Here is a 25,888-nt window from a genome sequence, read left to right on the forward strand (position 1 = left end):
GAAGTCAGTGAGGGAGCAAAAGAAAAGTCAACCCAATCAGACGAAAAAATCTAGAACAAGCCTTTGTGGAAGTCCCTCCCTTGAATTTTAGCGAGGTAGAGCTGCTATATGCTCGGACGTCAGAGGGACGATGGTGGAGGGCTGGTAAAGATGGCGGCGCTCTCCGAGGATGGGAGGTATGGACTGAATTGTGGCCGACGGAATGCAGATCGAGTCACCGTTTTGCACGTAAAATTGACAGAGACAGCTTTCAGAGCAATAGAGAGCCACCAAACCAATAAGGTAAGTTGAATGAATATGTCTTATAGCTTACGTTATACGACGCTATCAAAACTGGTGAACAAACTGCCACGCACAGCCAGTTTGAGCTAACGTTAGCTGTCTAGAGCTACATTATCCCCGGCCAAGTCAATTTTATTCTACTCAAGCGAGCACTTCAAGTATGAGACTTTGGTGAAATAGATGAATATTTGGATGGCAATTTCGCTTGACATCTTTCGCTAACGATAATTTACCGTATGTTCAGGACGATTGGCACTGCAGTCAGTATTTGGGCGTTTGGATATGTGTTAAAGAGTTTAACATTACAAGTTTAGCTAGCTAACGTTAGTTATCTGGGGGCTATGAGTGACACACGTCCTACCTATAAAGAAGTTGGCAGACGTAAACTGAATTTCTGACAATAGTCAAACCTTACACAGCCAATCTAGCTGAGAAAAAAAATATTATCGAATAACGTTAACGTTACCTGGCAAATGGCTAACTACTAACAGAGGTAGCTAAAGTGACATTACTCAAATTACAAAATAAATTGGCTAATGTTGAAAGTAGTCAGATACAGTTGTCAACCGTTTGTGTTTAATTAGCCACTGTCACCGGCTGCTACCATACCATTATAGGGAGGTCAAATCAGTTTTCAATATTTCTAAAAATATAACTTACATATTCACGCCACCATGGTCGATATTTTCTTACATGTGTATTTTACCACTTACATGAATCTCCCCCCAAAATCACCTTTATTCACAAATTATCAAATTCACTCTTGGCATTCACTTCCTTTTATCCGCATCAAAATGTTGGTTTTATACCCCCAAAAAACTTGGAATGGCAATAGGCAACTTGGAATGGCATATAACTTTACTGTTTTGGCCATAGACCTATCCAGTTGCTCTTGCATTCCACACCGAAAGTTCGTCCATTTGTTACGGCTCGTTATGTTCAGGACTAAACTCTTGATATAAATGTGAATGTTATATTCTTTAGCTTTCTTCCCAGGCGAGAAACTTTACGACAAATGTTGCTCATCTTTGTAAGTACACAGTCAGGTAGCCTAAAATATGTTGTCGGTTGACTGCGATTTGTTATGAAAACGTTATAGCTAGGCCCATTTAATATTGATCGGATTATTTGCTGTTTTCCTCAAAATACTATTCACTCGATGACGTTTTCTCGCATTTTACTTCTAATCTGGTGTTCTCTCTTAAAGCTACAGTACTGTACCCTACACGATTTTCAAAATCCCAACATCGCTGAGCCTCTAAATAGGATCCCGGCTAGAAGGGATCAAGCTTTTGTCAAATTAGCGTCAAATTATATTTTTCTGTGCATTTTAGCTAACCTTAACCCCTTTTCTAACCTTAACCCCATTCGCCTAAACTTTTGCGTTGATTATCCTAACATGCTGCGTAAATTCTCATAGCCTGCTACGAAAAGTAAAATCAACGTTAATTTGACAAAAGCTAGATCCCTTCTAGCCATGACACTAACAGTCACTGACTCTTTCCTTTTTAGTTTTACCAGCATAGTGGTTGGTGCGCACACTAAACGATGTGGCATACGTGGGTCACACACACTAAGATTCTTAGTGTGGTATAGAACATCCTAAAGACCAAGTTGTCTCTTGAAAACAAGTATGTGATTAGATAGAACAAGCTGTGGCTCAAAGCAGACGTTTTCAGTCAGGCATTCATACTTGCCATACAGAGTTGAAATATCTAGCTAATAGCCTACATTTTTTATTGAATCCCATTGCTTGTGAACTTCAGAGCTTTAACGATTTGGCTTTGGTTTTGTTGAAAACCAGATTCCAGACGCATTCAGGGTGATGCGATACCATAGACTTAGGAATAATAGTAATTTAATAGGATTTCTATGTGTGATACAACATCTCACTGGCTGCTTTTCTGGCAAGCTCTCATTTGGCAATTGCTGATCACCCTTCTCAAAATGTTGTTGCACATCTCACACTAAAAGAGAATTGCAGATTTTGTGCTGATAAAAATTGCTGTAGCAGAGGCCTATCATGTCTGGGCCCTTACAGATGCTGTTAGGGAACCAACCTGTAGGGACCAAAATAAACTAATGTGTTATTCCGATGGCCGTACAACCTGTATTATTTGGATGCATTTCAGAGATGCAGTAAACGGGCCTCAGGTGCCTGTGATCAACTGAGGCCAGGAACCCTGGGAAGTTCAATGGACTGCCAACAACAGTTACATAATTCCAGCAACAAGCTAGTCAGACTTGGTGTAGCATATGTTCAGGGCCTAGTTAATTTAAAAAAAATCCAGATCAAAATGATTTCATTTGGAACTGGCGCATTTACAAGCCTGTTAGAGATAGCGGCAGGAGGATAAAAAATGTCCACCGTCATAGTATAGATAAAGCCCGAGCTGGAATGGGAAGCTAACTGAAGCTGGCTAGCTTTTGAAAACGCTGAGTAGATCTAGCTTTTTTCGTAGTTAGTATACCCCTCTGGCGTAGGCTAATTCAAGTCAGGGGTGGAAAGGGTGTCAGGCGGTGCTATGGGAAGGAACACCGCCTTGGTGAATAGGCGCTTAGAACAAGCTGACAAGCCAATCAGTTAGAAAATTAACAGGATCGTGTCACTGTATCTGACTGGTACAGAACACACAAATACATGATAGGTCTAGCAGACATCACACAAGTGTTTTGTATTGTATTGCCTGTTTTTACATCTAAATGGTTTCTGACTAGACCTACTTGCTGCAAAGTATATTGCCGTAGGGGGATAATGAAACCTCTATACTAAAATCTACTCCAAGTCCTAGTAGTTAGCCTAGGCCTATATTCTGATGACCCAACAACCTTATTGGAAGTGTGACAGTAGGCCTGTATGCTGCAATGACCAGCCTACCATATCTTGCTGACTGAGCAGCCAAAACTGCCTGCTTTTTGTTTCTTTCTCTCTGATTTGTGTGGGGGCTGGCTGAACTATATCTACTGGAGTGGGAAAGCTGCCTAGCCCTGGCGCTGTGTGGTGGCATGAAATGTGATCAGGAGTGTGTATGTGTGGACTGGATGGTTTGTGAGTGTGTGTTGGGGGATGGGTGAAATGCTGTGGCTGGTTCTACAATCTTCTGTGGAGGAAACTGTGCCGGATTCAGCATTCAACCCAAATGCAAGAGAACACTGTTTACTTTACAGAACTTTACTCACCATGGGCTAATGGACTGTAGCTAGTTAGTTTGGTGTGTGTGAAGTGAACTGCACTTTTTTTTGTGTAAACTATCACTTACCTATTGTTTGAAGACGGATATCAAAATAAAATGGTGATACACGTTTGTTAGGAAATGGCTGAATGATGGGAGTATGGCAACGAGTTCTCAGAACCCCAGAAGTAAAACCTTGTGGATTTGAGACTAGGCCTTAGCCTACTCTAAAGATATTTATGCTGAATAGCCACAAATATAGGCTAACTTGTGAATTTTGTGTGGCTTAGGCTGTGTGTTAATAGGATTTTGTTGTTTAGAATTGATGTTGTGAGCTCAGAAAATGGTTTGTGGCCTGTAAGCCCTGCCCAGGAAACAAACTTTGTGAAATGTTAGTATGGTCTATCCCTGTGCAAGTTTACTTACCCTAATCATTTTCGGTGTACACTGTTAAGGGAAAGTTGCTGAAGGGAAGTTCCTGAAGTTTCAAAACAGCCAGTGAAGAACCTATTCTGCAGTGCCGATGTTTCCTCATGGTTCTACCATTATATGCAACCTGCTGATGTACTTGGACTGCATGTGATTTGCTATCATAATCTGACATAAATTCCATTTGCTAATTTTGAGGAAAAGCTGATATTTCTGACCACTTTGTTTGAGATGCCTATGATTTAGGCCTACACGGCTTTCAACATGAGCGAGTTGCTAATTCCTGCTCTTAATTCCTACTTTTACTCGTCACAAATGTATGAAACTATGAACATGCTAGCTAGCACACCAGTGGCATATGAGCTGTGACTGGTTGACAGAATAGGTTAATTTTGTCACTAAATTAGAAAAAGCTTTGGGTGTTTTTCTCAACCACAGCTCAGTGATACTCCAATTGTAACTGAGAGATTTTCCATCATTCCATCAGTCAAACGTCAATCTCGCAGTCGACCCTTACGTTGAAAATGTCCAATCCCTGTCCTCTCTTTTTCAGAATGTACCGTCCTCGCGGCCAACAATACAATTCAAGGGACTCCAAGGGGTAAGTATGTTCACACCTAAAATCTTCATTTTGACTACAGTACTACTGGTCAACCCTGTGGCTGGTAAACTGAGCTTTGTAAAGCAACCATGAAAGGTTGAATAAGTTAACATTTGAGTGCTGGTGGTATAGACTAGACATAAGAAAATTGTGACCAATGTTGTTGAAGACCCAATGATTGTCTTGGTTTCAGTGAAATGGGCATTTGTTGCCTGGCTCTTGCTACCCCTCTGAAAGCATCTGGTTAACCCCTGACTACCCTGGCTGTGCACTATGAAGAGTTTAACTCTCCAATGTCCCAAGATCTATAAATACTGCGCTAACAGTCTGCAGCTGGGCCCAGAGCACAGGGACCAGACTAAGGTTACAAAATTTCCATACATTTCCTGGTTTTCCCAATATCTCGTTTTTGTGGATTCCCAGCATCAGGGGGGAGAAAGCAGGAAATCCGGAAACCTCCAACCAGGATTTCAGGAAAACCAGGGAATTTATTGAAATTTCCCAGAATGTAGGAACCCTAGTCTGGTACCTGTGCTCTGGGACCAGCTGTAGACTGTCAACACACACACTCCCAGCAACTTAGACCTCAAAGATCTGCCTGTCATGCAAACTCACATTCATTAATCTGAGATTCCATAGCTCAGATCAGTCTATATTGACAGAGGCAATACACACACATCACTGTAAAGGGATAATGTTACGAGACCATGAGAAATGAGGCCCACTTGAAGTGTTTTTACAGATGGTTCGCTATTTGGCATGACTGACTCTCACATTCAAATATGAGCGAAATCTCTTCCCAGCCCGAAGCTATAGAAGTAGAGCAAAATGAATCCCCATTTCACACCCCATTCAGAATGATTGAGTACCTCCATTCAATTCCTTACTCATGTGTACAGCTTGAGGGCAAAGAGGCCTTCCTGGTTTTCTGTGGTTAAATAATTTTTTTAATTGTCCCTTTTGATGTGAACCTCACAGCGTATTAAGATCCCAAGGACTGACTCTCTGGATGGCTCTCAGAACTTTGACTTCTATCTGTCCAACGTGGGCAAGGACAACCCCCAGGGAAGCTTTGAGTGCATCCAACAATACGTGTCCAGGTAAGCACCCTCTGGAACTAAACCGAGCATGCGCCAGTGCTCGCTACTGAAGACCCAACATAAACTGGTTCGTTAACTGGAATGCATGTCACTCTGGTGTCAGAATTGGACCATGTCATTGAGCCTTGTTAATGAGGAATTGTTTTAATTGAATTGGGTCCAAGGTGAGAAACCCTGTGCTGTATGACTGAACCCCCCCCCCCCCCCCCCCCCCCATCCTTTCCAGCTCAGGGACCCCCCACCTGGTGTCCTTGGGGACGATTCAGGACAAAGTTACAGTGTGTGCCACCAACGACTCCTACCAGGTGACCCGGGAGCGCATGGCGCAGGCCGATGAGGACAGTCGCAAACGGGGGACCAAGGTCCTCAAGCCTGTGGGCCAGTTCAGAGGCAAGTTCCATGCACTAATCTACCCCCCAACAGTAGTATTCTCACAGGCCGGGTCCCACTACTCCAAAATGGCTTTGTTTTCCTAGCCTCCTCTCTTTGAACCACTGATTCTCTTAAGAACTAGTTTGGTCAAAAGCAATGGAACTTAAAGCCCACTTTTCCATCGTTTGTACCTGACTAAGCCCTTTGGGTTCAGTCTAGTGGTTACACAAGGCGAGGGAAGGAGGCTATTTATGAATATTGACACGGTCTGCCAACACAGCCATATCTGGGTTACAGTTGCACTCTAAATAGTGCTTATTTAACAACAACCCTGGCCTACAGCCCCACTCTCTCCCAACACATACACCCACACACACCTGTAAACCAATTGTCTTGCCTTTTCTAATACACTGCAACTAGATTGAGGTTGGGCAAGTGGAAAAGTAAAAGCTAATCTAATTTGGCCCCTCGCTCTGTCACAATCTCCCGTCCCGTCTGGCCGGTGGAGATACGATGGAGATTGAGAGCGGGCAATGTAACAGCTCAGTGTTCATTTAACTGGTCATGCCAAATCTGCTTCTGCTGACCTGGGACTCAGTTCTCCCACAGCAGAGAACCATATACTGAGCTTTACTACCAAATCGTTTATTTTCTAGCCCCGAACTGCAACAGAGGTTTGGTGTCACCTTTTGCTACTTGTTATAGAACTCTAAAAGATGTGTTCCCCATAGATGTCTTTTATATGTGATATATTCTAGTATAAATCTGTCTTGTTTTCACAACAGTGTATGGTAACGATCGCGGAGAGGGTGTAGTGGGGCTCTAAAATCTGCGATGAGGAAGGAATCACGGAATCCAGAAAAACGGAATTCAACTTTTTTTTTTATTGAACGCCTAAATATATTGAACTTATTCAAATTTGTATTAATTTCCCCAAGATTATAAGACATGAACAAAATGCATAAGTGATTTGTGTTTTCCTTCATCTTTCTCAAGAGGCAACAGTGTAGACATTCCCCTGTGTGTGTGTGTGAGCATTTGTATAACACTTTGTGTAGCCGTTAGCGATTATGCTAATGAAAACCGTTTTCCTGTAGATGGAAATGCTTTCTCAAAAACTTCAATTTTACGTTGCCTACAAAGTAGTCGCTCTATCAGGAAGAATGATATCATGATTATTTGCATCAATCCAGTGGTGATTTGTTTAGCAAACTGCAATCACGTGTGCTACAGAAACACCTCTAACCTCTTAACACCTCTTTTTATTCTAGAATAAAAACAAGGGCGGCAGGTAGCCTAGTGGTTAGAGCGTTGGGCCAGTAACCGAAAGGATGCTCGATCGAATCCCCGAGCTGACAATGTAAAAAATCTGTCGTTCTGCCCCTGAACAAGGCCGTCATTGTAAATAAGAATTTGTTCTTAACTGACTTGCCTAGTTAAATAAAAAACAAATTGTGATTTTGAGAGCAAAAACCTGGAATACATGAACAAATCTGAAACCTGTAAAAACAAAATAAAGAAATCAAAAACTGAATAGGGCAAAAACATTTAGCAAATTTTATAGGGCCCTATTGGAGGAGGGGGGTGTTCACGACTTACTTAACTGGAACTTTATTTAAGTAAGTAAGTTATCTACATATAAATTGGTATTGTCTGTCTAACATTCATTGGGGTTGCATGTTTTCTCAACAGTAAGCGCATTCTTATCTTTGGGAGGTTTATTCTTCTACCTCTAACGCCACTCGAACTATAGTTGACTGCAGGAATCCCTGAAATCTGCTTTACTAGTCGTGGCTCTGAACTTGAAGTCCCACCCACTCAGAAACTTAGTCAGTTAAACCCTCTTTCCCTTGGGAATTCATTTGCATACAATGGCCCAGATGGAAACTGAGAGGGGAGCAGAGGAAAGGGGTGGAGTTTGGGCTTGTAACAGCTGGCTCAATAGAAGCACCCTATTAGCAAAAATGAGCCGTAACCTGCATTTATCTTGTTTGTTTAGGCTATGTCAGTTAGGTATGTTGGTCTGGGACCCTATACGGGGTTTGACATAAGAGCCTTTTTACTTGATGTCATTCAGAGTTTTGTACACTAAACACATGCGTATTATGGCAGAAACCATGTAATTCTGGTAGCAAACCAACAGACTTGGTGTGTTGTCTTGCAGTCCTTTATCTCCCACTGTATAGACTCATTAGGCTGGCCAAATGCTTGCAGGCAAAACGCATTCGCAGCTGATGCAAGCATCATACCTGCCTCAGTCTCACCAGGCTGAGACAGCAAAAATGTGTGTGGTTTGTGTGCTTAGCGATCTCTCGCATGTCTATCAGCATTTGCCCAGACGAAGGGACTAGGGGGCAGACGAGGGTACGAGTTTCTCTCTAACCTTAATCTCTTAAAGAGCTTTAGATTTTCATGATCACTGAGAACAGTATGACGAGATGTCAAGGCATCCTGACTAAGCAGAGGGACTAATGAGCTGGGGGCCAGATTCTCTGTAGGCTTTTAATGACATTTACATTGGGAACTCGTTCTCTTCAAATCGAGCTTGTATTATACAACTTGTACTAGTAGTGCTCGGTTAGTTCAAATTCAATTTCCGAACACAAAATGGTTGCCTAACGTCTTTGACCCTCTAGGGTTCCAAGTGTCTGCTGGCTTTTGTCCTTATCTTTCAGTCGGTATCCAATAACCCTATAACATTATGTTGTCATGTTGATAAAAAATGTCATTGTGGGATTGACAGCAAGCGACTTGGCTGCTAGTTAGCGAGTTAGTCATTTCTGCTGTAAACTCAATTCTGAGGTGTTAGCAAGAAAACATTTTAATTGGTCCATTTTTTAGCATAAGAGGAACCAAAAACAGATCAAATTAATACATTTCTCGTCTATGCCTTCCTCACCCCTCTCTAACATCAGGTAAGAAAGTCCAGATCCGCAAGCCAGCGCCGTCAGGCTCCGAACCAGTTGCGGAGCGCAAACGCTCCACCCCCATCAACCCAGCCAACACCATCCGCAAGTGCCTTGCCAACAACCCGGTGTCCCAGCGGCCCTACCGCGACCGCCTCGTCCACCTGCTGGCTCTGCGCTCTTACAAGAAGCTGGAGCTACTGGCCAGGTTGCAACGGGACGGGGTCAGCCAGAAGGACCGCAGCTCTCTGGGGAGCACCCTGCAGCAAGTAAGGCTAGTGCCCTGCAACAAGTAACCGAGAGGGTGGAGGATAGTGTTTCATAGTTAGTTTTTGATGAAACATGGGGGGAAGGGGCCAACAACTACAGAGCCTTCTCTGAAACTGGTAGGGGAACACATTAGCGCTGATGATCCTTTTTATAATCACGGCTTTATTTAATTTTTTTACATGCAATATGTGGGTTGAACACACAGAATAAAATCATTAAGTCCCATAATGGTAGTGACTGCCCATTTACATTATCACTTATTAATCACTTTTCTTGAATAAGTTGTTGTGATTATTACATACATTATTATTTGACTACTATTTAATTCCAAGTCATCTCTATAGAGCTGCTGCCTACGCTGTCCGGCAAAATCATTATTTGAGAAGTTCTTCAACGTAAATAAGGGATGCTTTTATGACTGCTGAACACCAGCTATCACTCTCTTGCAGTAGATCATGTATTTTCAGGTAGAGATACCTTGCGAAGCAACTGCTCGAGTTAATATTGATCACACGTTCTTCTTTAACTTAGCAGATGTAAAAGAAACAGACTGGACAAGTACGCGCACAATGGATTATGGTCATTGTAGTTAGTTTAGCACAGAAAACATAGTGATTTATGTTCACTATTGGCCTTTTGGAAACTACAAATCCCTACTACATCGCACCGCTCGAGCTTGATCTTATTTCTAGAGAAAATGTGCACATTGAGCTCACAGGAGAGAAAAAACTAACAATGACATTCTAATCGTTGAACAGATGTCGGTCAGTTAGTTTTAAAAACCGATGTCTGTTAATCGCTCAGCACTAGAACACATAGATAAGATGGCTAGAGCTTGAATAAATAATACATGGATATATATAAAGTGATTCCTAAATATGCACTTAAGTTCATAAATATTTTAAAGTATGAATAACTGGTAGCACTGTGTATGAGAAGACACATGTCCCAGTTTGCCCCTAGGAATCTTCACCCTTCTGAGGCATTAGACCACAGAATGCAAATCACAGAGGACCTGTTCCCTGTAGTACAAAGACCTTCATTCACCACTACTGAACATAGCACACAGCAAGAATGAAGCAGCTATACATTAAAGCCATTAGTCATACACACACACACACACACAGCATGAACCAAGCACGCACACATTTATCGATAACATACTCCAACTGGTTTATTTGCCTAAAGCAAATGAGTTGTCTGACTACAATGCTGACTACCCCCATGCTTGAGGTACATAAAACACAACACACAGACTCGCTTAGGGATTTGCATAATGTTGCGATGGAGAATAGAGACACTGGGTTTGGGGATGAAATGCTAATTAAATGCAATGAATTTACACCCAGGTTGACGCAAGTAGGGCAGGCACCAACAGAAAAGTCTTTAACCCTTAGGATTTGTTTGACTCAAGTAAAGAGACAAAAATATTACCAGCGGTTGTATTTGTTGCTTTTAATGCTCCCAAATTATTGGGCAGCACTTTTTTGAAAAGGAACGACGACAAAATTAGACGCTGCTGATCTTGTTTGCGTGTTTGTCCGCAGGTGGCCAACCTGAACCCCAAAGATAACTCTTACTCTCTGAAGGACTTTGTGTACCGCGATGTGCAGAGGGACTGGCCGGGCTACTCCGAGGATGACCGCGTTCAGGTCAACGGGATCTTGGTTCGGTAGGTCACAACGCATTTGTCTGAATGTTTTTGCGACGTTGCACCCTCCTGAACAGGCCCCTCCATTTTATTGCGAACAGGACCCTGTTTAGCAGCGGCTTACGGTCAGTTGACCCTCTCGTCTCCTCTTTCTCTCAGGAAACTGGGCCTTCCCACTGAGACACTTTCCTCCAGCAGTCCTCTTAAAGACGGCCTCCCGGCTTCCCCACAGGTAACCCCTCAACAGTACACCCTGCTGGACACAAACACTTTCAGTATTACTCGCACAAACCAATGCATAGCGAACAGACGAGCCAAACCAAGTGACCAGGTCTCTCCTGTAAAGATACATTTTTATCTTAAACCTATGCAATGAATTGTTTGCTAAGATCAAAAGGAAACATTGGTCCTTTATCACTCATTCACTGTAGAAATCCTTGTTTGATGGTTTGGTTATGGTCTTTTAGCAGAAGTGCCAGCCCGAGTTGCCAGTTCACTTCACCGACCCTCTGATGCCGAAGAAGCCCCGCATCTCCCATGTCACCAGCCAAGGGCCCCCTTCCGCCCCAACCCCCATCCCCACCTCGTCCTCTAGAGAGCGCCGCGCCCCCCCGAAGGAGGACGACAGCCACCACAGCGCCGCTGCCACCACCAACACAAAGCGCTCGTCTCTCCCAGCCAGCACCACCACCACTGCTGGTCCGCCCCTCAACCACCACCACCTTCCCCCTCCCTCCCAGCTCCAGGTTTCTCAACGCCCTCCCCCGTCGCATCAGTCTGGCCCGGGCTCCAACTCCAACTCGCCCAGCACGCCTGAGGGCCGTGGCACCCAGGACCTGCCCCTGGACCAGAGCTCGACTTGCCTGGAACCCCCCTCACCGATGGCCACCTCCAGCCCCCCGAGCAGGACCGCTGACCGTTATGGCCCCTGCATGCCGCCACCAGCCAGCTCCAGTCCCCAAAGCCACTCAGCCCTCACCATCTCTTCTTCATCCTCCTCATCCTCTACTATTATTCCCCCTCCCTCGCCAAGCAGTAGCAAGAAGTCTAAGAAAAAGTCAAAGAAGCACAAAGAGAAGGAGAGGCGCAAGGATGTGCGAAGCAGTAAAGGCGATGGCCCTGGTGTCAGCCCCCGAGGGGTGCCGGTTGTGGACGCTCAGAGGCCCAGGAAGAGACACCGCGCCAAGGCGGAGGAGAGACAAACGCCAGTCATCCCCGCCAAGAGCCCAGTCTGCCCGGACGAAGGTAGTCTCCCTTAATGTCTTGGTTTGGCTTCATGGTTAAAAGGGAAAGTGTGTTTGCTTATTAGCGTGCATGGCCTGGTTCCAAAAGGTCTCATTTTCAAGTGACGTAGTGGTTGCTTTCAAACCTTGGGAGAAAAAAGAAAATCTGCAATAAGTGTGTGCATGCTTTGAACATGATGGCATGCTTGCATTGCCTTGTGTGAGTTGGAGCATATATCTCGGTTGTATGTATATTTTTTTATTTAACCAGGTAGGCTAGTTGAGAACAAGTTCTCATTTGCAACTGCGACCTGACCAAGATAAAGCACAGCAGTTCGACACAACACAGTTAAACATGGAATAAGCAAACATAGTCAATCATACAGTAGAAAATCTATATATTGTATGTGCAAATGAGGTAGGATAAAGGAGGTAAGGCAATAAATAGGCCATGGTGGCGTAGTAATTATTATATAGCAATTAAACACTGGAATGGTAGATGTGTAGAAGATGAATGTGCAAGTACAGATACTGGGGTGCAAAGGAGCAAGATAAATAAATACAGTATGGGGATGAGGTAGTTGAAATGGCTATTTACAGATGGGTTATGTACAGGTGCAGTGATCTATGAGCTGCTCTGACAGCTGGTGCTTAAAGCTAGTGAGGGAGATTCGAGTCTCGAGCCTCGGTGTTTTTTGCAGTTCGTTCCAGTCATTGGCGGCAGAGAACTGGAAGGAAAGGCGACCAAAGGAAGAATTGGCTTTGGGGGTGACCAGTGAGATATGCCTGCTGGAGCGCATGCTACGGGTGGGTGCTGCTATGGTGACCAGTGAGCTGAGATAAGGCGGGGCTTTACCTAATAGAGACTTGTAGATGACCTGGAGCCAGTGGGTTTGGTGACGAGAGCGTACAGGTCGCAGTGGTGGGTAGTATATGGGGCTTTGGTGACAAAATGGATGGTCCTGTGATAGACTGCATCCAATTTGCTGAGTAGAGTGTTGGAGGCTATTTTGTAAATGACAGCGTCGAGGATCAGTAGGATGGTCAGTTTTACGAGGGTATGTTTGGCAGCATGAGTGAAGGATGCTTTGTTGCGAAATAGGAAGCCGATTCTACATTTATTTTTGGATTGGAGATGCTTAATGTGAGTCTGGAAGGAGAGTTTACAGTGCAGGCAGCGATCGGTTGAATAGCATGCACTTAGTTTTACTTGCATTTAAGAGCAGTTGGAGGCCACGGAGGAGAGTTGTATGGCATTGAAGTTCGTCTGGAGGTTAGTTAACCCAGTGTTCAAAGAAGGGACAGAGGTATACAGAATGGTGTCATCTGCGTAGAGGTTGATCAGAGAATCACCAGCAGCAAGAGCGACATCATTGATGTATACAGAGGAGAGTCAGCGTGAGAATTGAACCCTGTGGCACCCCCATAGAAACTGCCAGAGGTCCGGACAACAGGCCCTCCGATTTGACACACCGAACTCTATCAGAGAAGTAGTTGGTGAACCAGGAGAGGCAATAATTTGAGAAAACAAGGCTGTTGAGTCTGCCGATAAGAATGTGGTGATTGACAGAGTCGAATGCCTTGGCCAGGTCAATGAATACAGCTGCACAGTAATGTCTCTTATCGATGGCGGTTATGGCACCCATGACCAGCTCTGAAACCAGATTGCATAGCGGGAAGGTACGGTGCGATTCGAAATGGTCGGTAATCTGTTTGTTGACTTGGCTTTCGAAGACCTTAGAAAGGCAGGGTAGGGTAGATATAGGTCTGTAGCAGTTTGGGTCTAGAGTGTCTCCCCCTTTGAAGAGGGGGATGACCGCAGCAGCTTTCCAATATTTGGGGATCTCATACGATACGAAAGAGGTTGAACAGGCTAGTAATAGGGGTTGCAACAATTTCTCCAGATAATTTTAGAAAGCGGGTCCAGATTGTCTAGCCCGGCTTATTTGTAGGGGTCCAGATTTTGCAGCTCTTTCAGAACATCAGCTATCTGGATTTTGGTGAAGGAGAAATGGGGGAGGCTTGGGAGAGTTGCTGTGGGGGGTGAAGAGCTGTTGATCAGGGTAGGGGTAGCCAGGTGGAAAGCATGGCCAGCCGTAGAAAAATGCTTATTGAAATTCTCAGTTATAGTGGCTTTATCGGTGGTGAGTGTTTCCTATCCTCAGTGCAGTGGGCATCTCGTAGAAGGTGCTCTTATTCTCCATGGACTTTAGTGTCCCAGAACTTTTGAATTTCTGCTACAGGATACAAACTTCTGCTTGAAAAAGCTAGCCATAGCTTTCCTTACTGCCTGTGTATATTGGTTCCTAACTTCCCTGACAAGTTGTGTATCACGGGGGCTATTCTGCTAATGCAGAACGCCAAAAGATGTTTTTGTGCTGGTCAAGGGCAGTCAGGTCTGGAGAGAACCAAGGGATATATCTGTTCTTGGTTCTACATTTTTTGAATGGGGAATGCTTATTTAAGATGGTGAGGAAGGCACTTTTAAAGAATAACCAGGCATCCTCTACTGACGGGATGAGGTCAATATCCTTCCAGGATACCCGGGCCAGGTCGATTAGAAAGGCCTGCTCGCTGAAGTGTTTTAGGGAGCGTTTGACAGTGATGAGGGGTGGTCGTTTGACTGTAGACCCCTTACGGATGCAGGCAATGAGGCATTGATCGCTGAGATCTTGGTTGAAAACAGCAGAGGTGTATTTGGAGGGCAAGTTGGTTAGTATGATATCTATGAGGGTGCCCATGTTTACGGATTTGGGGTTGTACCTGGTAGGTTCATTGATCATTTGTGAGATTGAGGGCATCAAGCTTAAATTGTAGGATGGGGGCAGAGGGTGGTCTGCTGCAACGGTGAAAGACTTGTTTCTGGAAAGGTAGATTTTTTTAAAAGTATAAGCTTCGAATTGTTTGGGTACATACCTGGATTGTAAGACAGAACTCTGCAGGCAATCTCTGCAGTAGATTGCAACACCGCCCCTTTGGCAGTTCTATCTTGTCGGAAAATGTTAGTTGGGGATGGAAATGTCAGGGTTTTTGGTGTACCTCCTAAGCCAGGTTTCAGACACAGCTAGGACATCCAGGTTGGCAGAGTGTGCTAAAGCAGTGAATAAAACAAACTTAGGGAGGAGGTTTCTAATGTTAACTTCTTATGGCTGAGATCCCGCTAACAGGATCGATATGACAACAGCCAGTGAAAGTGCAGGGCGCCAAATTCAAACAGAAATCTCATAATTAAAATTCCTCGAACATACATGTATTTTATACCATTTTTAAAGGTACTCTTGTTGTTAATCCCACCACAGTGTCTGATTTGAAATAGGATTTTCAGCGAAAGCACCACAAACGATTATGTTAGGTCACCGCCAAATCACAGACAAACACAGTCATTTTCCCAGCCAAAGACAGGAGTCGCAGAAATATAGATAAAATTAATCACTAACCTTTGATCTTCATCAGATAACACTCATAGGACTTCATGTTACACAATACATATATGTTTTGTTCGATAAAGTTAATATTCATATACAAAAACCTCAGTTTACATTGGCGCCATGTTCAGAAATGCCTCCAAAATATCCGGAGAAATTGCAGAGAGCCACGTCAAATAACATAAATACTCAAACTTTGATGAAAGATGCATGTTTTACATAGAATTAAAGACACGCTTGTTTTTGATGCAACCGCGTTGTCACAGTTCAAAAAGCTTTACGGCAAAACACAATATTCAATAATCTGAAAACAGCGTTCAGCCACAAAAGCAAGCCATACAGTTACCCGCCAAATTGTGCAGTCAACAAAACTCATAAAAAGCATTATAAATCTTCACTTACCTTTGCTGATCTTCGTCGGAATGCACTCCCAGGACTCCCACTTCCACAAGAAATGTTTGTTTTGTTCGGTAATGTCCATCATTTATGTCCAAATAGCTACTTTTGTTAGCGCGTTTGGTAAACAAATCCAAAGTCACGAAGCGCGTTCACTAAAAGCTGACAATGTCCAAAAGTTTCTACTGACTGTTACGGAACATGTCAAACAATGTATTGAATCAATCTTTAGAATGTTTTTAACAATCTTGAATAACGTTCCAACCGGAGAATTACATTGACTTCAGATGAGCGATGGAACAGAGCTCCCTCATGTGAAACTGCGTGGTTAGAGCATGGTCAGGTCATGGCAAACCTGACTAATTCCCTTCTCATTCGGCCCCCCTTCACAGTAGAGGCATCAGACAAGGTTCTACAGACTGTTGACATCTAGTGGAAGCCGTAGGAAGTGCAAACTCATCCATATCTCGCTGTGATTTCAATAGGATCTTGGTTGAAAATCGACCAGCCTCATAATTCCCACTTCCTGTTTGGATTTCTTCTCAGGTTTTTGCCAGCCATATGAGTAATGTTATACTCAGACATCATTCAAACAGTTTTAGAAACTTGAGTGTTTTCTATCCAATATGAATAATGATATGCATATATTAGCAACTGCGACTGAGGTGCAGGCAGTTTAATATGGGCACCTCTGCACCTTTCATCCAAGCTACGCAATACTGCCCCTGCAGCCATAAGAAGTTAACATGCATGTAACCAAAGTTTTTACGGTTACAGAAGTCAACAAATGAGAGCACCTGGGGAGTAGGAGTGGAGCTAGGCACTGCAGGGCCTGGATTAACCTCTACATCAACAGAGGAGGAGTAGGATAAGTGTACGGCTAAAGGCTATCAGAACTGGTCGTCTATTACGTTCGGAACAGAGAGTAAAAGGAGCAGGTTTCTGGGCCGATGGAATAGATTCAAGGCATAATGTACAGACGAAGGTATGGTAGGATGTGAGTACATTGGAGGTAAACCTAGGCGTTGAGTAATGAGAGAGATATTGTCTCTAGAGACGTTTAAACCAGGTGATGTCACCGCATATGTGGGAGGTGGAACTAAATGGTTGGTTAAGGCATATTGAGCAGGGCTAGAGGCTCTACAGTGAAATAAGACGATCACTAACCAGGACAGTAATGGACAAGGCGTATTTATATTAGGGAGAGGCATGCGTAGCTGGGTGATCATAGGGGTCCAGTGAGTGGTTGGGCTGGCTGGAGACATGGCGATTCAACAGCTAGCAGGCCAGGGATAGCAGAAGGGCCTTAGAGGGCTGTCTCGACAAAGGAAAGTCTGTTTTAGCCTCCGCGTGCGGTTGACATCGATGGACCAATCGTGATGGATTAGTAGCGTTCCGAGTAGCAGAGGGGTTCAAGTCCAATTGGAAAAATGGGTATAGTGGCCCAAGAAATTGGCCGATGGATCTATTCAGCTAACAGTCCAATATGCTCTAGACAGCTAGCGGGCTGTGGCTAGCAGATGGGCATTCGGTTAACGTCGAGATGTAGGGGCCAGTTGAATACCCTCTCAAGCAGATTACGTCGTAGTCCAGTCGTGAAGGATCGGCGGGGTTCCGTGCCCTGTACCGGCAGTAGAAGGGGTCCCGGTATTGTAGCCCAGGAGTGGCTGATGGGCCTCTTCAGCTAGCCGGGAGAATGGGCCTAGCATGGGCTAGCTCCACGCTAATTGGTGCTTGCTTTGGGACAGATGATTAGCCAGGAGTAGTCACTCGGATAGCAGCTAGCTAGCTGCGATGATCCAGGTGAAAAGGTCCAGAGCTTGCGATAGAAATCCGAGGAAATGGAGAGAAAATGGGTATGGTATGCTCTGGTCTGAGTCACGTTGTACAAACTGGCCAGAGCTTTCCGAGCTAAAGGTTAGCTGATGACCGCTAGCAGTGGTTAGCTGACTACTAGCTAGTAGCTAGTCAGCTGGCTAGCTTCTGTTGGGGATTCCGGTTCCGAGGTGCGTAAAAAATACTTTAGAAAAAACAGATCCACACCACATTGGGTGAGGCGGGTTGCATGAGAGTATTTTTAAGTTGAGGTTTAGAAAAATATGAGAAAAGATATGCGAAGAAAAAATATATAAAAATATATATACATGAGACACGACAAGACAGACAAAGATGTCTGACTGCTATGCCATCTTGGATCAGTTGAGGTCAAAGTACAGTGAGGTCAAAGTATTTGGACAGTGACAGATTTTTTTGTTTGTTATTTTGTCTCTGTGCTCCAGCACTTTGGATTTGAAATGATACAATGGCTGAGGTTAAAGTGCAGACTGTCAGCTTTAATTTGTGGGTATTTTCATACATATTGAGATACTACAGCACTTTTTGTACATAACCCCCCCCCCCCCCATTTTTAGGGAACCAAAAGTATTTGGACAAATTCACTTACACTGAGTTTGCAGAACATTAAGGACTCTTTCCATTGCATAGCTTGACCAGGTGAAAGCTATGATCCCTTATTGATCTCACTTGTTAAATCCACTTCAATCAGTGTAGATACGGTGAGCAGGCAAGTTACAGAAGGATTTTTAAGCCTTGAGACAATTTAGACATGGATAGTGTGTGCCATTCAATATTAGGAAAATGTTCTTAATGTTTTGTACACTCGTTTGTGCGTATATGCGATTTTAACGTAGTCAAAGGTTTAGTATTTCGTCCCATATTCCTAGCACGCAATGATTACATCAAGCTTGTGACTCTACAGACTTGTTGGATGTATTTGCAGTTTGTTTTGGTGGTTTCAGATTATGTTGTGCCCAATATGAAATTAATGGTAAATAATGTATTGTCATTTTGTCACTTTAATTGTAAATTAATAGAATGTTTCTGAACACTTCTACATTAATGTGAACGTAACCATGATTATGGATAATCCTGAATGAATCGTGAATAATGAGTGAGAAAGTTGGAGGCACAAAGATCATACCCCCAAGACATTAACCTTACCAATAATGGGGGAGGTTAGCATTGGGGGTTTGAAGTTTAGTAGGTAGTATTTATTATACACTGCTCAAAAAAATAAAGGGAACACTTAAACAACACAATGTAACTCCAAGTCAATCACACTTCTGTGAAATCAAACTGTCCACTTAGGAAGCAACACTGACAATAAGTTTCACATGCTGTTGTGCAAATGGAATAGACAAAAGGTGGAAATTATAGGCAAATAGTAAGACACCCCCAAAAAAGGAATGGTTCTGCAGGTGGTGACCACAGACCACTTCTCAGTTCCTATGCTTCCTGGCTGATGTTTTGGTCACTTTTGAATGCTGGCGGTGCTTTCACTCTAGTGGTAGCATGAGACGGAGTCTACAACCCACACAAGTGGCTCAGGTAGTGCAGTTCATCCAGGATGGCACATCAATGCGAGCTGTGGCAAAAAGGTTTGCTGTGTCTGTCAGCGTAGTGTCCAGAGCATGGAGGCGCTACCAGGAGACAGGCCAGTACATCAGGAGACGGGGAGGAGGCCGTAGGAGGGCAACAACCCAGCAGCAGGACCGCTACCTCCGCCTTTGTGCAAGGAGGTGCACTGCCAGAGCCCTGCAAAATGACCTCCAGCAGGCCACAAATGTGCATGGAGGCGCCACCTCCTGGTAGCGCCTCCATGCTCTGGACACTACACTGACAGACACAGCAAACCTTTTTGCCACAGCTCGCATTGATGTGCCATCCTGGATGAACTTCACTACCTGAGCCACTTGTGTGGGTTGTAGACTCCGTCTCATGCTACCACTAGAGTGAAAGCACCGCCAGCATTCAAAAGTGACCAAAACATCAGCCAGGAAGCATAGGAACTGAGAAGTGGTCTGTGGTCACCACCTGCAGAACCATTCCTTTTTTGGGGGTGTCTTGCTAATTGCCTATAATTTCCACCTTTTGTCTATTCCATTTTCACAACAGCATGTGAAACTTATTGTCAATCAGTGTTGCTTCCTAAGTGGACAGTTTGATTTCACAAAAGTGTGATTGACTTGGAGTTACATTGTGTTGTTTAAGTGTTCCCTTTATTTTTTTGAGCAGTGTATTTAGTATATGATATTAAGATGGTCAAAGAATGGCCTGCCCTGAGCAGCAGACTCAGAAATCAGTCCATTTGACTCTTTGTTCTGCCTCTAACAACTGTTTCAAGACCAGTACTTTTGAATGGCTCATTTTAAGGCTACGACTAGTGAAGAGAGCTGTTTGGATATCAGTTGGTTATGGAGAATAATCGTCTGACGTGTTTCTGCTGTTCCCCAGACACTAAAGAGAGGCCAGTCCACTCGTCAGACCTATCCTCCACCACTGTGATGCCAGATTACATAAGGTGAGTACTACCCCCTTTTTACTTACTTAATACTCTTTGTTCCTATGTGGGACATAAGGCTTCCACAAAAGAGCACCACTGCTACCAATCATCAGCCTTTTGGGGGATGGTATCTCCTTTTTTACCTCTCTCAAATGCACTTGAAGGACCCTGTGTGTGAATGTCTCCTTGTCGCTGACCTGTGCTGCTGTCCCCCTACAGTAAGTACACGGCAGTGGTGTCTATGGACCAGAGGCAGACCTACAAGGACGAATTCAACGCCGAGTATGAGGAGTACCGCGTCCTGCATACCCGTGTGGAGAACATCACCCGCCGCTTCCACCATCTAGACACCGAGTCCAGGAGGCTGCCTCCCGGCACCAAAGAGTACCAGGTCAGATTATAACAAGCTACACCACAGAATACAAGGATAAAATATGACAAACTTCACCACCAGATCAAATTATAATGAACTGCACCAAAGAGTACAGTCCAGATTCTACCAAACTTCACCGAGTAATGCTGCATTCATGTGCTCGTCGGAAATGCAAAACGTCCCAATAAGGAAGTCCGACATGATTGTGTTCAAGTGCTTTTGAAGTCGGAAGACGATTGTTCTACCAATTCGATTTTAGCTAGCTAGATAAGATGGCTAACGTTGAAAATAATAAAGTTGGCTAGCTTGCATTGACAATATGGTCAAACTAGCTACATATTTTTGTTGAAAAGGTGGAAGGTCAGTGGTGAAACATCATAACTCGGGTAGCAATATTGTCTTTTGAGTTTCCCACTAGTAATTACTACTTGGAGGGTTGTTAAAGTGAAACGTCAGTCGGAATTGCCGGTAACTTTGACAGCACGTGAACGCACCATTAGTACCAGGTCTAAATATAACAAACTACACCAGAGTACCAGGTCAGATAAAAACATTTTTTTAAATTATCTTTTTATAAATGTGTGTAAAAGGTCAACACATTTTGCTCATGTAAATGTAAGCATTGTTTGTACTTTTTCAGGAAGTACATGAAGAAGTGTTGCAGGAGTACAATAAAATGAGACAAGTAAGTAAAACAAATAATGCAGTATACACTGAACAAAAATATAAACGGAACATGCAACAATTTCTAAGATTTAACTGATTGACGGTTCATAAGGAAATCAGTCAATTGGAATAAATTCATTAGGACCTGATCTGTGGACTTCACATGACTGGGAATACAGAAATGCATCTGATCACAGATATCTTAAAAAAAAAAAAAAAAAAAAAATATGTTGTCCCACTCTTCAATGGCTGTGCGAAGTTGCTGGATGTTGACAGGAACTGGAACACGCTGTCGTACACGTCAATCCAGAGCGTCCCAAACATGCCCAATGGGTGACATGTCTGAGTATACAAGTCGTGGAAGAACTGGGACATTTTCAGCTTTGTGTACAGATCCTTGCGTCATGGGGCCATGCATTATCATGCTGAAACATCAGGTGTTGGCAGTGGATGAATGGCATGACAATGGGCCTCAGGATCTTGTCATGCTATCTCTGCATTCAATTTACCATTAATAAAATGCAATTGTGTTTGTTGTCCGTATTTTATGCCTGCTCATACATAACCTCACCGCCACCATGGGGCACTCTGTTCATGACGTTGACATCAGAAAACTGCTTGTCCACACGACGCCATCTGCCCGGTACAGTTGAAACCGGGATTCATCCGTGAAGAGCACAATTCGCCAGCGTTCCAGTTGCCATCAAAAGTGAGCATTTGCCCAATGAAGTCAGTTACTACGCTGAACTGCAGTCATGTCAAGACGCTGTTGAGGACGACAAGTACGCTGATGAGCTTCCCTGAGAACATTTCTGACAGTTTGTGCAGAAATTCTTTGGTTGTGCAAACCCCCAGTTTCATCAGCTGTCCAGGTGGCTGGTCTCAGACGATCCCACAGGTGAAGAAGCTGGATGTGGAGGTCCTGGGCTTGCGTGGTTACATGTGGTCTGCGGTTGTAAGGCCGGTTGGACGTACTACCAAATTCTCAAATTATGGAGGCGGCTTATGGTAGAGAAATTAACATTCAATTCTCTGGCAACAGCTCCCTCAACTGCACATTTTAGTGGCCTTTTTATTGTTCCAGCACAAGGTGCACCTGTGTAATGATCATGGTGTTTAATCAGCTTCTTGATATGCCACACCTGTCTGGTGGATGGATTATCTTGGCAAAGGAGACATGCTCAGTAACAGGGATGTGAAGAAATTTGCATATGGAACAATTATGATCTTTTATTTCAGCTCATGAAACATGGGACCAACACTTTTTACATGACACTAATCGCTAGCTATATAGCACCAGATGGAGTGGAGTTGAAGTCTGGCTGTGTACTTGTGCTCCACGAGTCATAACCAGTTGTGGAAGGAAGACTTAACTTGTTTACAGCCAAAGGGTTGGCTAGCTAGCTGGCTTACTCGCTGTGCATTAGTTGGCTTATGTGACCAGTGCTAATTGCTAGCAAACCACTAATGACTCTAGCTTGTTAGTGTCACACACATGGGTGAACCAAGGGTTAATATTAGTGGGAGCTTTTTAACATTACTTAGGTTGATTTGCTTGGCTGAGTCAGCGCAGGGCGGCCGCCAACAAAAGCAAGCATTCTGTACACTTCAAGGCACTGCGTTATCAACCAAACACAGCGTTGGAACTTTGAACAGTCAAATAAAAGTAAATAAACAAACTTTAAATGGCTTTCTCATGTAACATATTATGGAGTCTAATTTCTTTGTTTGTCTGTCACCCTGCAGCACAGCCCAAACTACCAGGTGGAGAAGCAGCGCTGCGAGTACCTGCACAACAAGCTGGCCCACATCAAGCGCCTCATCGCTGACTTTGACCAGCGCAGGGCCCAGTCCTGGCGCTAGAGCTCCAGCTTCAAGACCACAGTGTTGAGGGGTGGGCAGAGCAAGGGGAGTCCAACTGGCTTTTATTTATTCAGACCCCTCTGCCACCGCTTCCTTCCTTTACCCTTTCTTTCTACCTTTTTGATTCCACAGGCTGCAGGAGGCTACAGTACACCATCTTCAAATTCTTATTCACTGCCGCCCCCCCCCCTAACATTTTCTCGTATTGGTTTCTCCTGAAGCTCCTCTCCATTGCTACAACACTGGTCTAGAGGAAGGGAGCTACATGTGAGGGGGTGGTAGGGCATAAATACTTAACGCGTCTTACCTTTTGAAGGACTTATCCCTAAAAATGAACAACAAAAATTAAACTTATTTTTGAAAGCAGAGAAAATATTATACTTACACTTGTATTTAAGTAAATAAAGAGGGAGATCTATTTATTTTGGACTGTTATGATGGAGGAGCGGTCCACAGATGATTTATTGTTTAAAAAGTTTATATTTTCCAAAAGCAATGCAAAAAAACGTGGGCCTTATGTGTTTGACTTTATGAAGCCATTTTGCACGTGAGAGATCCCATGCTGCATCCCAGTGGTCCAAAGTGGCTCATCTTCATTGTAAAGTAGAGGGCTCAAGGAAAGGAATCCACTTGAGCAATTGAGATGTAACACCAATGTGTGTGTGCATGGGTTATAAATGGCTTATAATTGGGGTGGGATGGGTAAATTAGTAGTATCTGTCCCCTGACAGCAGGGGCGTGCTACCCTGAGCACCACCAGTGTTTCTGCCCTCAGTGCAAAAGGGTGCCTTAACGTGTTTAGTTTACACTGCAATGTCGAGTCGCTGAGACTTCTAGGGTCCCCAAGGCAACACGGGGGAACTACAACCACCTGGCTACAGGTCACACAGACCAGTGTGTGTGTGTGTGTGTGTCGGGGGGAGGGGGGGACAGTAAAGAAAATGTCTGAGGTGAAGTGGTACCTTTTTGAGAGGTGAGGGGGTTTCAAGAGGGGCTACAAAGGTCAGGGTGGTTTGTGTGTGTGTGAGTGTGACCTGTGTATGGGTGGGTGCCAATGTAAAACAGGGGGGGGGTTAACAGGTTGGGGCGAAAACACAAAGGGGGGGGGGGGGGAGAAGAAAAGAAAAAAGTTTAAAAAAAGCTGCTTTAGTCTTTGTTTGAAGAGCCAGAGCCCTCAGGATCAACCTGGCTAAAGTTACATGTTCTTAATTGGGAGGCTGTTCTAGAGTAGCAAATCTCTAGAAGGACTACAGCGTTGCCTCGCCAGCTTATTTAAAGGAAAACAGGCTGTGTTCTGTTTGACAAGGGGGGAAAAAACGAATGCATCCACCAGAAGACAAATCTGTATTACGATGACAAATGTATTATTCTCGATTCTAGTTTTGGCAGTGCAGCAGAACTATGGAAGAACTACGATTTAGCATTTCTGTTTTAGGTTTTTGAATTAAACTCATGCTGATTTAGTTTGGATGGGTTATGATAATGAAAATCAACTTTTGAGTCTATTTCATGATATCGTTAATTAACAAGCTCCTTTGAGCTCAAGGGAAACATTATGTTTACAAACCTGTGTTAGAATGTTTGCCCAAAAAATTTACTGTTCTGGTATTCAAGTGGAGGATTTAACCTATCAGTTGTCACACTGATACCAGAGACAGGATATGAAATGTATTCCCTGGAAAATTGCTTATTTTTGTTCTTTTTTTTTTGAGGGGGGTGGGGATATTCTAATACTTTTTCTTCATTTGAACTTTTTTTCTGTTTCCGGGGGGTGGGGGGTATAAAAAATTATAATTATATATAATTGTAAGAAACTGAAGATGCAAACTTGCTGCCGTATGGTGTAATGTAAGTCTGTGATAGAGCTCATATCAACTGTAGTGAAATGATTGGGGCTTCCTTTTGAATGGGCCAGTCTCTGCAGCAGACCGACTCTTTCCAGAGGTAGTGTCACTTTTTAAAACAGGAGCTTGGCTCTCTCCAGTCACACAAGCCAACTATATTTCAGTGTTGCTGTATTTCAATTTAAGTCACACTCTATAAGGACCATGAGCTCAACATGCTTAAGAGGGATTTGTAGACATGAAAAATACATATTTGCAGATCCTGAGTCCCAAGAGGAGTACTGAAGTACAGGATCCATTCCCAGGAAAGTGGGTACTTGGTCAGAGCCTCACTCAAATAATTTGTGTGATGGGCTCAGTTTATTTTATTTTTCCCCTTTTCCCATAACTGTATTGCAGTCGTTTCCCAGAATTTGTGAGTCACCCAAGGTTGACCCAATAGCCAAAATGTACGCTAGGCTGCACACAACTCCCAAGGTCTAGTCCGTCTCACTGCCCCCCCTCCTTCCTCCTTTTTAAAGACAGCTCTGTAACATAGCTGCATTGTTGCTAAGCCCCACTCCCTTCCAGCCCCTCTGAAGCAGTAAGCCACTCTGCTAATCGCTAATCGTTCTCATACTGGGGCTCAGGGAGAGGCTGTCCTCGCCGCGACCCCGCAGGCTAATGCCCAGCTAAAGGAGCGTCAGCCAGGAGATGGGTCAGAGGACATTTAGCTGGGTCTTAACATGGCAGGCCGCTAAGTGACTCATCAGTACTGCTGGAAGCAAGGAAGGAAGGAGGGCTGAGAGCGCAAAAGCAGATGAGTTGTTTTTGTTATGTTGGGGGAGGAGGGGTCAAGTTTTAATGAGATAAAGGGCAAACAAGTGTTAAACACCATTTCAAAACTGTATGGATTGTGAAGGAGTGGTAAACCTGCCCACCTGAAAATGCATTAAATCAGTACAATAAAAGCCAACTTGGTTCTACATTGAA

General features: G+C 43.9%; 1 protein-coding gene across 2 annotated transcripts; it reads left to right on the plus strand.

The window, feature by feature from the left end:
- Nucleotides 1–25,888, plus strand: LOC129841885 (RNA polymerase II elongation factor ELL2-like). Of its 2 annotated transcripts, none has more exons than XM_055910234.1 (12): nt 1–282; nt 4,438–4,485; nt 5,464–5,585; nt 5,812–5,975; nt 8,873–9,132; nt 10,681–10,805; nt 10,944–11,016; nt 11,255–12,029; nt 20,122–20,188; nt 20,390–20,561; nt 21,184–21,228; nt 22,956–25,888. In XM_055910234.1, exons 1-12 carry the CDS (start codon nt 109–111, stop codon nt 23,070–23,072), a joined length of 2,142 nt encoding a protein of 713 aa, XP_055766209.1. In that variant the 5' UTR covers nt 1–108; the 3' UTR covers nt 23,073–25,888. The 2 variants fall into 2 exon arrangements, with proteins under 2 accessions (XP_055766209.1, XP_055766200.1); XM_055910225.1 differs by having other exon boundaries at nt 2–282; nt 11,252–12,029.

This window comes from Salvelinus fontinalis, chromosome 3, assembly GCF_029448725.1.
Source record: "Salvelinus fontinalis isolate EN_2023a chromosome 3, ASM2944872v1, whole genome shotgun sequence".
NCBI classification, from domain to species: Eukaryota; Metazoa; Chordata; class Actinopteri; order Salmoniformes; family Salmonidae; genus Salvelinus; species Salvelinus fontinalis.